The 17455-nt window shown below is 46.7% G+C and overlaps 1 protein-coding gene across 1 annotated transcript in view; it reads right to left on the minus strand.

The window, feature by feature from the left end:
- The window catches only part of IQCA1 (IQ motif containing with AAA domain 1), a 111716-nt gene extending 94546 nt beyond the window's left edge, over positions 1-17170 (minus strand). The window contains exons 1-4 of the mRNA XM_036422142.2: positions 16861-17170; positions 8617-8941; positions 4868-4987; positions 1143-1334 (exon numbers count right to left, since the gene is read on the minus strand). Of these exons, the coding sequence (XP_036278035.1) occupies positions 1143-1334; positions 4868-4987; positions 8617-8941; positions 16861-16871 (648 nt within the window). The 5' untranslated portion in view covers positions 16872-17170. The remainder of the gene's footprint in view (positions 1-1142; positions 1335-4867; positions 4988-8616; positions 8942-16860) is intronic.
- Positions 17171-17455: the final 285 nt, after the last annotated feature.

The raw sequence follows: 17455 nt of genomic DNA on the forward strand, positions 1-17455 counted from the left end.
CTTCCAGGTATAAGATGAGTGGAAACTTCAGGGGATCTAATATACAGCATGGGGACCAGAGTTAATGACACTGTATTGTACCCTTAAAAACTGCTAAAAGAGCTGCTTTTAAATGTTCTCACTATAAGGAAAAATGGCAGTTAGGTGAGGTAAAGGCAGTGTGGATTAACCTTACTGTGGTCACTGTTTTACAATATATTCGTGTGTCCAGTTATGACATATATCTTAAAACTCACACAATATTCTATATCAAATACATCTCAGTAAGGCTGGGGTGGGAAGAAATGGCCTATAATTGTCCTTCGGGAGATTCCCCTATCTGGGTTTCTTCCAGACAATCTTCTGGATTGCAGGAGCATGGGACTGGATCTAAGGGCGTTAATTCATAGTTTCAAAAGAAAACCTCTGCCAGTCACATGGGGGAAATATAAAAGTAGCGCTGAATTGCACAACTCAGCTGTGAACTCAAATGCTGATTTAGAACTTCATATCTGCCTAGAAACCAGACAGAAGATAGGCTCTTATCTGCCTCTCCCCTGCCCCTCGCTGCCATTCAAACACCATAAGGGACAAGCTTCCGTCCTCCCTGCTCCGGCTCACGCTCTTGTACTTCCTCTCTCTCCAGCCTACTTCTAACTTGTCACATGCCACGTTTTGCATTTGCCTATAAGCAACGTGGTCTGTATTTGAAAAACGACGGGGCATAAATCTGAGGGGGGGAACCTCAAAGCCCGCTTTCTAAAAGGGCAGGTCTCACGGCCCTGGTCTCTGGGGCTCTGTGTGAAGGGCACCAAGCCCTCCTGCACGGTAGGTCCATGTGTCAGTGGATTTTAAAAATTCATTAAGGATTTATATCCTCACTGAGTTTTTAGCAGCACTCTTTCCAGCAATTATCAATGATTTCAAACACATTTGATGAAAATTTCCTAGACTTATTTATAATAAAATTTAAAAAACAGGACCGAGCTTGATTCATGGTTTCCCCAGGGTAAGAAAACCAATCTTTCTGGGATTTCGTCTGGCTGTACTGACGGTAAGATGTTGGAATTCCGGGTTTCAGAGCTGACCAGACCCTGGTATGCGTCCCCGGCCTGTCAGACACCCGGTCCCTGGGGCGGAGAGCCCTCCCGCTCCAGACGCACCTTCTGGATCCGCAGTGCCGCTGCCGCCACGTCAGCCACCTTCTCGCCGAGGAGCCTGGCCTGCCTTGCTCTGTATTCTTGAAGGAAGATCTGCTTCATGAACAATGCTCTCAGGCGACCTTGCCGTGCCCTCTCCGCAATCTGAATTAATTTCACAGCCTGTTCTATGGAAAAAGTCTTTACAGCGGATTTCTGAAAAAAAAAAAAAAAAAAAAAAAAAGAGATCAACCAATATTTAAACATGCTAACTGTACCAACTGATCCCAGAAACGTCACAGGCTTACTGCCAGCCCAACTCTGCAGAGTTGCCAAACTGCTGATAAGGAGTGTGATATCCACTCACTACTAATCATCTTCCCCGTGACTTATGTATGTTTTGATAATATGCCATACTCGTGCCGTGGTCCCACATGTAAGCATCCCTTCAGCTTTCCTCTACCATTCCAAACAAAACACTAATTAGCTCCACATTTTAGGTTGGCAGCAAATTATACTAAGAATGCCAATAAAATTGATTTAATGAAACTTGAAATGGCTATCAATGTCCATTAACTTAATAGTATAAACATGAATTAAAAACACATCTCTAGCTCGGCTGGTGTGGCTTAGGGGTTGAGCACTGTCTAGTGTACCAAGAGGTCACGGGTTGGACTCCCATAAGGACACATGCCCAGGTTGCAGGCTTGCTCTCTAGTAGGGGCCGCTCAGGAGGCAGCCAATTGATATATCTCTCTTTCATCAATTTTTCTATTTCTCTCTCTAAAATCAATAAAAACATATTAAAAAAACTTGATACAAACAAAAAAAAAACCCCAACACATCTCTGAAAATTTAATACGTAAAATACACGTGAAGTAAAATGCTGACTTAAGAAGCCATTATAGAATGATCTGGTGAACATAACTAATGCTAGAATTACTGGAGGAGTGTTAATTCTACATATGAAATGTCCTCCAGTATCTACAAGTTTGCATTTCAAAACATTCAGACATGATGGCCTTGCGCAGTACAATGCTGTCTTTGGAGGCAAAGTCAGATGAGGGAATGTGATGTTTTGGAGGAAAGAGGGGTAAAAGCAAGGCTGCAGAGGCACCCAGAGGCCTGCAGTACTCAGTGTGGGCTTGGCCCTCAGCCTTCGGTTTTCCTGGGAGAGAAGAAGAGTCTGTGCATGTGGCCTGGCGTGGGCAGAGCCTCACACATGGAAGGGGCAGATGGGAGAGGCCACTGGAATCAAAAACACCCAAGCACAGGCCACGTCCTTGTCCAGGCCTCAGGGTAGCAATGGCCATGATAGCAGGATACAGCACAAGGCACTGAGGTCCCAAGTGTGGCTGCTCCAATTCCCCACCCCCCAGGCCATCACTTCTCTGTGTAACAGTGTTTATGTGAATGTGTGTGCACATGTGTATGAAGAGGAAAGAGAGCAAAGGGACATTTATTGTGACAGTTTCCACACACATCCTCATCAAATTATCCAAAGCAACCTCCAAGGCAGGTGTTGCAGTGGCCACTTAAGGGTTAAGAAGACTGGGGCTCCAAGAAGTAAAGTAATATGTAAGCATTCTCTGGTTAGTAAGGGGTGGAGCCAATTTGAAGGAGGGGCCCCTCCTGCCTCTAGCAGTCACCACTCCTCAGTGTGGGCTTGGTTGCTTAGAGGAAGCAAATTCACCTAATAATCCCCCAGAGTTCTGTGTTCAGTGAGCTCTTGTCCTTCACATTTGCAGCGAGCACACAATTTCAATAATGAAAGAGTGTGCCTTAGAGTGGAAAGAATGTTATTCAGGCTTTAAGTCAGAAGATGAGGGTAAAAGCACTCAAGCAGATAGCAGGTGGTTAGCTCTTATTGTATTTATTTCCTTTAGATTCCATACTGTCTATTGTTCTAAAGATAATTACAGTCCTTACTGGCTACTTCTAAGGGATGGAGTAGTGGATGCGACAAAAATAGAGGCTCCGAGAGTAAATGTTAAGCATAACAAATGTAGAAGTGGACAACAATTTTCATTTATCAGAATTCCTCTTGGGGTATATATTGCATATATTTTCCAGAAATAAGCAGCTTAAGAGGAGAGTGGGGGTCCAGTGAGACCATGAAGGGCGTGGGGACATCAGTCAAATGCCCAGGGCTGGTGCCAGAAGCCAGGAGCCTTTTTTATTTTTTAATATATTCTTATTGATTTCAGAGAGGAAGGGAGAAGGAGAGAGAGAGAGAGAGAGAGAGAGAGAGAGAAACATCAATGTTGAGAGAGAATCATTGATTGCCTGTCTCCTGCACACCCCACACTGGGGATCGAGCCTGCAACCTGGGCATGTGCCTTGACTGGGAATTGAGCTGTAACCTCCTGGTCCATAGGTGATGCTCAACTATTGAGCCACACTAGCTGGGCAGAAGCCAGGAGTCTTGCTGAGAGTGAGCACCTGTGACCCAGAGCTGAGCAGTGACAGGGCTGGATGCTGAGGGAGGGAAGAGCCTCCTTGCTGCTGACCCACACAGAGGAAGAGGAACTGGGGGGAAAGGAGGAAAGAAACGGCAAAGAGGAATTTTTAGGGTTTTCCTGTAGCATGTGCGATGTCATCTCCCTTCTCTGCTCCCCTGTGCAACTATAATTCTGCTCGCTTGCCAGTACTCTGGGCTCAGGGTTGGGGTGGAATGGGGAGGTGACTAAATGAAGGGCTTCGTGCAGGCTGAGCATGAATGAAGGTCAGACACAGGGCTCCAGGAGTGAGGATGGCTAGATAACCAAGGCAAGTCAGCCCTGGGACCTAGTTCCAGGATTGTCTAATGTGGGTTAGTCACTTAGGGAAGTTTTTCCCAAACTTTTGACATATGTGTACCCCTTCTATAATTTTCGTAACGCTGAGTACCCCTCGTACTCATGAGAACGTAGAATTAGGCGCAGCTAAGCATGGTGCAGTGCATATCCCCACCGAACTCCGGTGCAACTCGCACCCCCATCAAACTCTTCCCGAACCCCTGGGGGTACACATATCACACTTTGGGAAACACTGACGTAGGGGACAGGCGCAGGAAGGAAAGTCAGTCTCCAAGTAGGGGCTTCAGGAAAGAATTCCTGAGGGAATGAGTATTATTTGGATAGGCTGGGACAGAGGGAGGAGAGGGAGCCCCCTCTGCCCAGGAAGCAAACTCGCCTACTCAAAACGAGAGACAGTACAAGGCTGGTGAACCCAGCGCATGCGATCCCATTCCATCACCACTCAGCATGAACCTGGAGTCAGGCTGGCAGCGCTGAACGGGGCCTGGGTGTAGGGAGACGGCACATGCAAGCCATCCTGGGCTGGCAGGGGCGGCATGGCTGCCAAGAGTGTCTGGTTTGCTTTGAACTTGAAATTGTAAAGGTCAACCAGCTTTTTAGAAAGTGTAGTCATCTTTGAGTTCTGAGTAAGTTATCTCAGCCCTCCATTATTTTATATAAACACCATTCAGCTTCTGACTTAGGCGAAGTGAATTTGAGATATAAAAATTAAACTGAGTTGCTAATTTTAGAGGTGTTGATTTAACCAATAGTCTATTATGTTTTGGTCTCCATTTCTAAGTTCTTGACAGATAATGGCTATGAATCACCAAAAACTTCTATACTGAATAACAAGGGAGAAAGGTACTGCTCTCCTCACACTAAAAATAATCTAATTGCTTCTCAATTAGGAGCATAAAAAGTAGATTTTGTAGATTACAGAATAATATGTGTTAAAAAGGATATACGAACCATTTCACGCATGTCTAATCCAGTGTCGGCTAATATTTGAGCAAGGATTTTCTCTCTTCCTTTTATTACTTCCAACTTCTCCTTCAAAAAATACTTGGGTATGGGAATATCTAATTGTTGCTAGAGAAAGAGAAAAAATAAGCAAAAGAGCATTTTTGTCACAATTTCAGGACTCAAATCCATGTAAAATATACAGTAAGAACGTGACAGGCTTGACTTCCCATCCTCATTTCAGAGACGATGAGGCCAGCGGTATGAGGAGAGTTCATCACTGCTAAGGAGACACAAATAAAGTCAAAAGGAAAAACTGTACCCATATTCCTTGTTTTAATCATTACAGTAAGATTTCAGTAATTCATATCAGTTAGGCTTCCATTAACTAATGAATTTATTTTAAGAAATGTAATATCATTTCAGTCTATCTAGAATAATAATGCAAATTAGGATAGCAAAATCTTGAACTATAGGGATTTTTGAGTTAAACCTAATAATTTATCACTAGTATCAAATTTTAGACATAATGATCACAATTTTTCCCTCCTCATAACTTGTTTTATTTTTACCCAAATTATTCCATTACAAAAATCACTTACAAAATTAATTTGCATTATTAGGAAGCTTGTTTTTTTTTTCAAAAAATATATTTTATTGATTTTTTTACAGAGAGGAAGAGAGAGGGATAGAGAGTTAGAAACATCGATGAGAGAGAATCATTGATCAGCTGCCTCCTGCACACCTCCTACTGGGGATGTGCCTGCAACCAAGGTACATGACCCTGACCGGAATCGAACCTGGGACCTCCCAGTCCGCAGTCCGACGCTCTATCCATTGAGCCAAACCGGTTTTGGCAGGAAACTTGTTTTTTATACAATAAATATAAACTATTCTTCACTATGCACATTACCTAATATTTCAAATTAGTAGAGGTCAAATGAATATTTAGCAGTCTGAGTTCAATAATTAGGAATGGCCGAAACTGATTTGGCTCAGTGGATAGAGCGTCGGCCTGTGGACTGAAAGGTCCTGGGTTTGATTCAGGTTAAGGGCATGTACCTTGGTTGTGGGCACATCCCCAGTACGGGGTGTGCAAGAAACAGCTGATCGATGATTCTCTCTCATTGATGTTTCTAACTCTCTATCCCTCTCTCTTCTTCTCTGTGAAAAATCAATAAAATATATTTAAAAAATAATTAGGAGTGTACAGGATTATTAAGGGCCTAGGTGGGCCCTAGACCAACCCCAGAGAAACACTGTCTGGATACTCCTGGACTCCTGGCTGCCTTCTGATGGCGGGGAAGCTAAAGTTCTGATTTTCAGGGTTAACTTTCCTTTTCCCTATTCTAATGTGAACTCACATACTCTCCGCCCCAACCAGGAATTTTGAACAGACCTTCCCCTAAATAAATATTATAGCATAAAAAGGTGTCTTTTTGAGGATTTAGTGAAAGGGGATCCCCTGATCTTCTTGTAGGTGGCAAAAGTTTTTGAAAACCAAACCTTCAGGCAAATGGAGTATTGAGGTGCATTAAGCATGTGTTTCTAGGGTCCAATGGGTGAGTGTGGTCCAGGGACAAAGAAAAGTCAGGGGAGAATGATTACATTTTTATTTTATGTTGTGATTTTTATCAAGATTTTATTTATTAGCAAGCATGTTCAAGTGTTATACTTTTCTCAAATGTGCTCTCTCTCTCTCTCTCTCTCTCTCTCTCTCTCTCTCTCTCTCTCTCTCTCTTTCTCTCTCCCTCCCTCTTCTTTCCCCTCCTACATGTTTTTCTGCATTTGGAGACCTATTAGGGACTTCTCCTGGTTCTGCAGGTTCCATCAAATAGTTGGGTGCTGGCCCCCAAACACAGAGGACCTGCAGGCTAAGCAGGTGACAGAGCCACTGAAGCCCAAATACTGAGGATGCTGGTTGGTCTGGGTTTCCACCCTGAAATACAGGACTAGTCCCCACAGAAATTTCTAAAGGTTAGTGTGTCTCCCTGATCAGGGCACTGCTTATGAAGTCCATGCACTTATATTGGATGTACCCTCTAATCAGCTGGATCTCAGTGTCGTCAAATGTTTCAGTCCACATCTTCCAGGACTGGCAGAAAACATTGTTGATAGTTTCCTGCTATGAAGGCTTCCAGGAGGATGTCACGTATTCTTCATCTCTCTCACTGCTCAGTGGCTTCATCATCTCTCTCAATGCCCAGTAGCTCTATCATCTCTTCCAATACCCAGTGGCTCTATTATCTCTCTGATGCCCAGTGGCTCTGTCATCCAACCCTCTAACTGCTCGGTGACTCCATCATCCCTCTCACTGCTCAGTGGCTCCATCATCCCTCTCACTGCTCGGTGGCTCCATCATCTCTCCCAATGCCCCCCAGTAGCTCTATCATCTCTCTCGATGCCCAGTGGCTCTGTCATCTAATCCTCTAACTGCTCTGTGACTCCATCATCTCTCTCACTGCTCAGTGGCTCCATCATCCCTCTCAAAGCACAATGGTTCTAACATCCCTCTTAATGCCATGGCCTTCAAGAAGATAAACCAGCTGCAGCAGAGTACTGATGGAAGTAGTAAGAAAAGGAGGGAATGAACTGAACAAACCTGCCATAATAAAGTGCATAAATTTCTTATTCCTTAAATTTAGGAATGTTTATTTAATATACTTAAAATTAAATTGATAAATTCAATCATTGGATATGATTGAATGACTATTTCACTTTTATCCTAAATTGTTCTTGATATTCCCACATGGGTGAGTAAAGTACATGACCTAAAAAGGCTTCAATTCAAGCTCTTATCAATAAATGCCATAAACATGAAGGTTTTCAAATGATTTTCAGCATTTCCATTCATTTCAGTTATTTTCTTCAATCTTTAGGCTACTCTAATAAAATGCACTACCGTTAGGAAAATCTATCCCAGAAAGAAACATAACCTTTAACGAAGCCCAAATGTTTTCAAAAGGAAGAAACATTAAACCCCATGTAGAAAATGCAACATTTTCTCCTTTTATCTTTACTTTACGGAAACCGTTCCTTTCACAATGAAGCCTGAGCTAATGGGGCCATGAAGCTGAAGTGTGGGGTCCCCTGGCCCTTGGGAGACCCAGACAGACAGAGTGTCAGAAGAGACCCTGGTGTCTGGCAGCAAAGGTCAGAGGGTAGTCACAGGGGCAGAACGCTCACAGGAAGGCATTGTGGCCACAGGTGATGAGTGGGAGACCTCGAGGGCCTCAGAGAGGGAGAGGGAGCCCTTCTTTGGTGCCTGAGGCTTGAAGATCTACTATCACATATCCTCTGAGTCACCAATGACCCAAACAATAGAGGAGATGTATCCTCCTGGGAACAGGGAACCAGCAACCAAGGCTGCTCCTCCAGAAGATGATGGAAAAGAAGCCAGAGAGAGATTTCCTTGGGAAACAGAGTAGAGACACTGCTGATGGAAACTGGGAGGGTTTGCACCACAGGATATCTGGGAAGGGGTCAGTCTGCTCCATTCCAACAGGCCTGGACAGACACCATGATGACCAGACGACGAAAACCTCAGTGTCCAACAGATCTAAAGACTGTGCCCCAAACGAAGGAAACCCAAGCCATACCCACGACAGTGTGGTGGAACTGAAAGGCTGTGCTTCAACCTCCAACACCACAAACAACGAGCAAAGTTCTCTAGACAGCCTGGAGAATATTGGTCACAGGACTGCACATCTTATTTAAAACCAAAAGAAACTAATACGAAAAGAGAGCCAAGTACTTACGGGAGCCAACTTTAGATCCTGTAAGATATCATCAAAATAGTGAAACTCGGTTAATTCCAGTTCAACCATTTCGTTCTTCAACTCTAGGATGCGACCCATCACTCCGTCCAGTATTTTCCGGATCAGTATTCGTTTCTGCGGATGAACGATCTGGTCATAGACATTCTCCAGGTTTCTAAAGATCTGAACATATTTTATGTAGAAGGTGGCTAACTTTTGGAAGATGAAAACTTGATTTCTGTGTGGCTCTACCGTCTTCTGAGACTCTTTATCAAGCAAACAATTGAGGGCTTCTTGGGTCTGATGCCACATCTCATTGTACATTCTGAGAAAAGACAGAGAGTCCAGATAATGCAATAAGCAACAACGACTTTGTCAGGCATACATCTGGAATAACTAAAGGTAATATCTTCAAGTGTGAGCTCAGAACACTGCATGTAGTCACAAGGCTCTTTAGAGAATTTCTGTCCTGTTTGGATGTACGTGTGATTTTTAGATAGGACAACTTTTATTATTAGCATCGAATCAATAGTTTAAAAAGCCTTTTATTGATATGCTATATCCATAAAGCCAGTGTTGAAGCTAGTTAACTGATTTGTCCATATATAGAGCTGGTGGTATATAAATTGGACCAACCACTTTAGAAAGTAACTCAGGATCCTCTTGAAAAATTGAACACGTGCATACACTATGGAAGAACAATTGCACAGCAGAGAAACTCTTGTAAGTCTGCATCCAGAATGACCACAATAACATCTACACTAATAAAAGAGAAAAATGCTAATTGACTGTACCTTCACTACGCCCACAGCCAATCAGAGCAAGTATGCAAATTAACCCAACAAAGATGGCAGTTAATTCATACACTGAGGGAGGGAGTAGTGAAGACTGAAGACAGCTTAGAATAGGGGTGTCGAACTCAATCAGAGAAGGGGCCAAAATCTAAAATCCAACCTAAATCGCGGGCCGAATGGTTTACTGAACAGTCATAAACTGTCATTGTGATGGAAACGCAGCGGAGTGCAGTGATGACAGCACGGTGCGGGCCACATTGCAAGGCCTGGCGGGACGGATTTGGCCCGCGGGCCTTGTGTGTGACACATGTGGTAGAAGGAAGAGGGAGGAAAAGCTGAAAGCAAGGCAGCTGCCAGAGGGAAAGCTCGGGCAGGGCAGGGTGTGGCAGGGTGGGGCAGGTGGAGTGGGCTGCTGCTGCTGCTTGCAGGAATCTTCCTGCAATGGGCTCCCAGTTTCTTTATAATAGCAAAGACCTGGAGATAACCCATGTCCATCAATAAGAGATGAGCACACAGCTGCAGTCTATTCCCCTTCCAGCTATAAGCACCAACCAGGAACCTTGCAAGCATGATGGAGAGCGACAAGCTCAGTGCAGACTATGGCTTGGAAGCCGATCTCTAAGAACTGCTTTAGAAGCCCCCTGACTCCAGCTTCCAGCTGGTTGAGACAACACAGTTGGGAGCCTCCAAAGGCTCAGAATGGCAAGGGCTACAGTGTTGCCAACCCCAAGGCACCAACCACACCATCCCTGGTTGGCTTCTCAGGACTCAACTCACACCTCTGTCACCAGTCCCTTCATTAGTCCCCTGTGCTGCTGATTGTGTCATTCTCTTCCCATCGGGACTTTGCCATTCGTGGCAGAAATGTTTTATGAGGCATTTTGGGTGATTTCGGCTACTTTATTAATATCTAAGAATCAGAACTGAAGATCAGCATGTCTGGGAAGGGGCTTATCAACCAGTGGGCTTCACCTGGGGGTGAACGGCTGGGCAGGATCCTGGCCACTTCAGGGGGAAGAGGAGGACCCAAGAATGTTGGTGTCTGTCCAGGTGTCTATCTGCCTGCAGAGCAAGTGGGTCAAGGGGGCTGAGAGGTCTCACTCCGTCTTGCGCTCAGTCTGACCTCTCCTATGGCTGGCTTCCCCAGGCGCCTGATGGGCAGCCCAGCGCTGCTCTGGTTACAGTCCCTGATCCAGATCTGCAGCCAGTCCCTGCCCGCCCAGCCCCACTGAGAAGGACTGGACCTCCTCCCCTCTTCCCAGGGCTCTGCCCAGACCTGGCTTGCTATCTCCCCGGTTGCTGGCCCCTGTTGGTCTCTGCCCTGCCTCTCCTTTCTCATCCGACCTCCTTTCCCTCCTCCTCCATTTTCCTGACATCCCTTGTCAAATGCTCCAGTGTCCCCTTGACCCTCATGCATGTTTATAGCCTTTTAAATCTTTTATTGCATTTTTGGAAGTGATTTGAGAGGAGTTGGAGATAAACATGCTCCTTCAATCTACCTTTTTACACTGGGGGCCCCCCCTTACCCTCCCAAGGTCATTGTGAGGCATCCCCTCCACCTGCTCTGGTCCCGCTGACTGCCCTTCCTCACACGCGCTCTGCACTTTCCTACGAGTAAGCAGCTGTGAGCATCACTGACTGAGCTCGGACCACATGCCACCTTCTGTCCTACAGGTCATCCTGGCGACATGCCACCAAGAGGACTCCTGGCACTCCCACCACGGCCGGGGGAAGGAGATGGCTTGCTCCTGAGTGACGGGGCCAGTGTTGGACCACAGGTGCCTGTGATGTAAGCTCAGACCACAATCCAAAGGGACCCACCTCGGCATCTACCAGAAATGAGTGAGCCACCGCCACCACTAATGCACAGCTATGATTTCTGCCTAGATGGGACAGACACCACAAAAACTCAGATTTATGGCCCCAAACACCCCACACTTCCTCCCCTTCCCCTGCCCCAGGGAGTTTGAATACTGAATACTTCCCCTGGCACTATCGCCACAGGGTTCAAGTGCCTGACTTCTCCAAACTTAGAAATGTTTTAAAAGCATGGCAGGGAAGAGCACTCTGCTTTGTGAACTTGTCAGAAAGTCAGAATCTCCTTCTCCCAGGACGTTTCACTACACCCATAACGCGCGCTCAGAAACCAGTGCTGTTTCCCGGAAACAAGCCCACAAAGAACAGTAACAACAACAGCAAGGTCACCTGCCTGTTCAAAACGTCGGGGACATCTTGGCAATTCTGCTTGTCATGCCTCAAAAAGACAGGAGGCAGAATGAGCAGGGCCCGGATGCATCGTGGATCAGAATAAACAGAGGCTTATCAAATGTCTGCCTGGAGAACATAAAATTGTGTAGGGTCTAAGAAAGCCCGGGCTTCCAGCACTGGGGAGGGGGCAGCGGGCCCAAGGTGCTCCCCGACCTGACGAGGCCACGGGCTGCGCATTCCTATGGGCTTAACAAATGTTCACATAAAACAGAAAACCCGCCCCGTGTGTTCCGTGGACTAAATGGGGTTTAGAGCCTAAACCTGTCAGTTCATTACAGAAGGAAATTACAGGCTAATGCTGTTTAAACTTGGATCTGAAATTCCACTTAACAAACAGAACACGAAGCCAGATCAAAAGAACCATTCCCTGTGACCAAGGAGGGGTCATTGCAGGAACTCAGGAGTTAAACACAGGGCTGAACTGAACGCAGCGACAGAGCAGTAAAAACCGGAGGTGATGTCCACAGATACCTACAGATGCCCAATAAATTTAAATTTACGATGCGCGCCCAATTAAGAGCATTTTTTACACACCCCAAAGACTAGATGACGATGACTGAGTCAACATGCTGAAATCCAGACACCAAAAATTATTTGGGCAGAGAAACACACCCAGAAAAACAGAAATCAAAAGGACAGACATATAGGAAAGGGATTCAGAGAAGAGATTTTAAAAACTGCTTGTAAATTGCAAAATCTAAGGAAATCAGCAACAAAGAAGTCAATTAGTACAGCAAAGTAGCAAGATGTGGCTAAAACCCACAGGAAAGCTGCAGAAACATCCAGAATGCTAGCTGCAGAGTGCAGAGCAGGCAAAAGGCAATGTCTGTTCCTGCCCGAGAGAGCAAATAAAAAGAAAGCAGACTCCTGATGCACAGATTTCATATGACCAAGAATTGGGTAATCATATACTGCAGATTCTATAAATAATTTTAGTCATAGTTTCTGCAGGGGGTGGTGGAGTTGGTGATAAAAGATAAAAAGACATCTTATCAGACTTCAAAGCCTTGAACACTGGTAAGCATTAAGGTTGTGCAATAGCTAAGGATACTGCCTGCATCGGAAGGTGGCGGGGTGACCTGAACCCCACAAAGCCCCAAACCCATCGACAGCAAGGAATCTTGGGTAGAAGAAGCATCCACCAGGGGAACCACAGCCAAAGGAAAAGAATGGAACACTCCTAGAATTTAAGAGCATCTAGACGCTGCTTCAGAGCAGACCCAGCCAGGGCCTTGTCCAAATTCACCCAGGGGCAGAGGAGCAGAAACCCCTATAGGGCCGTGGTGGAGCTGATCCCTTCCTGAAACTTTTGGCCAAAGACCGCCCTGATGGCTTGAGCCCTCAAGTCCTGCTAGTTGGACCACAGCCCCTCCTTCCTCATCCACAGAAGGTCCATGAGCCTTGTTGGAGAGACCAGACAAAGGTTGCTGGTTGGTGGGGAAATATTAAGTAGCTATTTGAGCAAGCCGATCCCCTTACTCTGGAGACTGACTTTGGCTTCAGTGCTTCCCGTGTGTGTCCAGTGGCCATAATCCCTCTACTGGCTTGTCTGCCAGGTGCCTGGACACTGGCCTCAGCCAGGCCAACTTGTAGAGCCCCCACTTCCCCCACAGCCCCAGACCGGCTTGAGCCTCACTCCACCTCGCTGCTGGGAGGCACAGCATCCTCCAGGCAGTGCCAATGAAGAATACATTGGATAAAGGATTCAGAGTGTTGACTTTTTAATAAGAGCATTATTGAGCTACTAGAGGCCTGGTGCATGGATTCATTCATGCACAGGTGTGGTCTGGCTGATCCCATCCCCAATGGGGGCCCATCGGGGTGGAGCGGATGGGAGCGGGGTAAGGGTCCGCAGGAGGGTTCCAGGGCGTGTCTGACCTATCTCCCTCAGTCCTGACCAGCCAGACCCCAACAGCAAGCTAACCTACTGGTCAGAGCATCTGCCTCCTGGTGGTCAGTGCACGTCATTGCCAGCGGTTGAGTGGCCTTAGCATATCATCAGCATATTATGCTTTGATTGGTTGAATGGGTGACCATTAGTGGCCTTAGCATCTCATTAGCATATTAGGCTTTTATTATATAGGATAGTTTACATACCATAAATTCACCCTTATGAAGTGTACAAATCAGTGGTTTTTAGTATATCCCCAGAGTTACGCAGCTATCACGTTTACCTCATTTCAGAACATTTTCATCACTCCGGACGGTATACCTGTTCATCATCATTCCCATTTTCCCCAGCCCCTAACAACCACTCAACTAATTTCTGGCTCTACTGGTCTATTCTGGACATTACACGCAAGTGGAATCAGATGATCAGTGGTCCTTTGTGACTGGCGCCTGACCTGGCACAGTGCTTTCAGAGTTCACCATGCTGGAGCCTGTCTCAGTGCTTCATTCCTTTTTATTGCTGACTAACATTCCACGGCATGGGCACGGCACATTTTGTGTGTCCGTTCATCAGCCGCTGGGCATGTGGGTCGCTCTGCCTTCTAGCTACCGTGACTGACGTTGCCACGAGCATTCCTGTGCAGTTTTTGCGTGGACATGTGTTTTTATTTCTCTTGGATATGGCAGTGGTTTTTAAAGGCAAAAGCGCTCCATGTTTAAAGTCAGAGCCTGCTTCCTGAGCAGTTGCTCTCAGGCAGGTCACTTAACCTCCTTTGCCTTGACTTCCTCGAGCTGGATAAGGACGCCAGCCCCGGACCCCCCGAAGGATTACCACGGGATGGGAGAGCAGATGTGGGAGCGCTCTGGAAATCTTAACTGCGCCTTGTAAAGAGGAGGAATTATTTTATCCAGGAGACTACTTAGAATTGTTTAAGTACATGATTGGTTTCAGGCTTGAGCGTATGACCTAGAAATGTTACAGATACTGAAGTCAGGAGGACTGCGGGTGGAGGAGACTGACTATGACAATTGAAAAAGACCAGATGGTAATATCCATAGCCTGGCAGGGTTCCTAAACTGGAAGTAGGGGTGGGGGCGGAGGAGGCATGAATATTCAGGCATACTACGTACTTAGGTAGAAAAATCTAAATGCTGCAAAATGGGACTTCTCACCAAGTTATATTACACACGACAGGCCTTCAATTCTCCCATTGTTATCTAGTTGTTAATTCTCTTTTTGGAATATTCCCTGAGGCTTTTTTTTTTTTTTTTTTTTTTGAAGGGAGGCCTGGCTGTCCGCTAAGCACACAGGCCCTCCCGGGGAGGCTCCCTTTTCCCCATCCGTGAGGAACTGGGTCAAGGCCTTCCTTGCTTCCTTGCTCCTTACTGCCCCTAACAGACCATTCTCCCTCCCTCCCCCAACAGCCCCAAGCTTTGAACCTCATTTCCTCTGAAGGTACTGTCCATTGCCTCTCAGTGTCTACACCATCTTTCCAGGCCCCCTCCAGGGCACCCACCCACTGAGCTGCATGTTTCCCGAGACTCCGCCCTGCCCTTTCCCCATGATGAACGCTCCTCTCTCTGAAGCCACGGCCTGGACTGGTCCTGAGCCCCCTCCAACAAGACACCACCCGCTTCTCCCTCCTCCTCCCATAGCATCCTGTTTCCTTGACCACTGGGCCATTCCCTCCAGCAAACAAATAGGCTATTGTTTCCTATCTTTTAAAATATCTTTTAAAAAAGGTCTGTCTCCAGGTCCTATTTCCCTGCCACCCACTTACAGCAAAATTCCTTAAAAACTTAGCTGTGCTCCCTGCCTACAGTTTCTCCCTTATTCTCTCCTGCACTCACTCTAGGGAGTCCTTCTGTTCCATCTCTCCACTGAAGGCCAAGGTCACCACTGGACTCGGCACTGCCAAGTAAATGTTCATTTCCCAGTTCTCCTCTGACTTGTCTCAGCAGTATTTAAAAGTCTGTTACTACCTCCTCTGAGAAACATTTTCTCCCTCACCTGGTTTCCAGGCACCATGATTTCACTTCTTCCTCACTGAGCACGATTTTAACCCCTTTGTTCAGTTTCTTCTTTTGTCCCCTACCTCTTACCATACAGGAACCAAGCTTAGTCCTTGGACCCTTTTTCCCTTCTGTCTACACTCACTCCATGCCTTATTAAAGATGACCTATACCCCAACAGCCATCAGTTTATATTTTACACACAGACCTCCCTCCTGAACTCAAGACTTAAATATTCAACTGCCGATTTGATCTCCATTTGATGCCCAATTGGCATGTCAAACTCCACATGTCTGAAACGGAACTCCTGATCTCTCCCACCTTCAATCTCTCTGCTCTTATTTCCATGCCTGGGAAAAGGGTTAGTAGCAGCACCAGCGGGGGCTACAGTGCTTGGGTTGGCACTGTCTACTTTCTGTATGTGAATGCTTAGGCTCTTTGTGCCTAAGTTTCCTCATCTGTAAAATGGACATAATAGTAGCAGCTCGTACATTACAGGGTGTTGTGAAGATCGGAAATTATTATATTTCAAGCATTTAGAACAGCACCCGGAGTCAGCACTCTAATACACGTTGGAAGTGGTCACTACAAAGACTAAGGACCAAGGATGTCGCCGCTGAGCAAGTGCTGATGCAGTGCGACCACAGAGGCTGGTGCTCGTGAAACCTGACGGGTGTCCTTGTGAAAAGCCAAGGGGAACAACCTTTCCTGACTTCATATTGGGACCTGGGTGTTTCCACAAAGCAGCCACATATTACTTTGAAATACTATCACAAAGCAGGCAATGTACTGAGGTTCTGAAGGTTCTGCTTCCTACAAAATACACCAGCAGGATCTAGGGGGCACAGCAGGGAACCAGGAGAGGAAGATCTAAGTGTGCTAGATTCCTTGTCCACAAGAAGCTGATACTCAAGCCCAGTGGTCGGCAAACTACAGCTCAAGAGCCACATGTGGCTCTTTGGCCCGTTGAGTTTTTAGCAAAGGCCAGCTTAGGGGTACCTTAATTAAGTTAATAACAATGTACCTACCTATATAGTTTAAGTTTAAAAAAGTTGGCTCTCAAAAGAAATTTCAATCGTTGTACTGTTTATATTCGGCTCTGTTGACTAATGAGTTTGCCCACCACTGCTCTAGCCCTAGTAGAACCTTTATTTGCTAAAATGTAAAAAGAAGGCGGGGAAAGGGTGGAAGAAGAAAAAGAAGCAAAGAAGCAGAGCAAGCCACCTTCTGGCTTGGAGAAGCCCACCCTGTGGCTATGGCCCAGCAGCCCATTACTTACGCGCTCGACATGGCTGGCTACTTTCCCTCTTTCCCTAGCCCGCTGGGAAACTCTTAGGTCGCCCTCCTAAAGGCCGGCCTGGCTGAAGGGGTGTGGGCCAGGGGCGCTCAGAGGGTGGTCCTTCCGGAGAGATGGGCAGGGGCCTGGGATTAGCCTCGCACTTCGGGCAGGGAAAGGTGACAGCCAGGGATGCTCAACCGCAGAGAGGGGAACTGGATGGGTCCCACTGCGACCCAGCGCCACTGGAACTTCACTGTGGCCACAGGTCTGGACGCTAGGCAGAACCTAGCAACGGAGAAGCTACGCCTGCGCAGTGCCATTCCTCAGAGGGAGGCCTGGCACTTCCGGCCCCCCCCAACCCTGCGGGCTATGCGCCTGCGCCTCCCTCTGCTGTTTCCGTGGCAACCGCTCCCAGAAGGACGCTGAGGCAGTCCCCCTGGGGCCAGCGGATGAGCTGTTGAAGCCTGGCAGGAGCCCGAGGGAGGAGCTGATCAATCGGCAGGGGACCCGCCCAGCGAGATTTATCCGAGCCAGCCGCGGTCCAAACACTAGCTCGTCATCCTGTTTTCATCTGCTTTCAGATACATAGCCCTGG

The sequence above is a fragment of the Pipistrellus kuhlii genome, unplaced genomic scaffold (genome assembly GCF_014108245.1).
Source record: "Pipistrellus kuhlii isolate mPipKuh1 unplaced genomic scaffold, mPipKuh1.p scaffold_m20_p_7, whole genome shotgun sequence".
NCBI lineage: Eukaryota > Metazoa > Chordata > Mammalia > Chiroptera > Vespertilionidae > Pipistrellus > Pipistrellus kuhlii.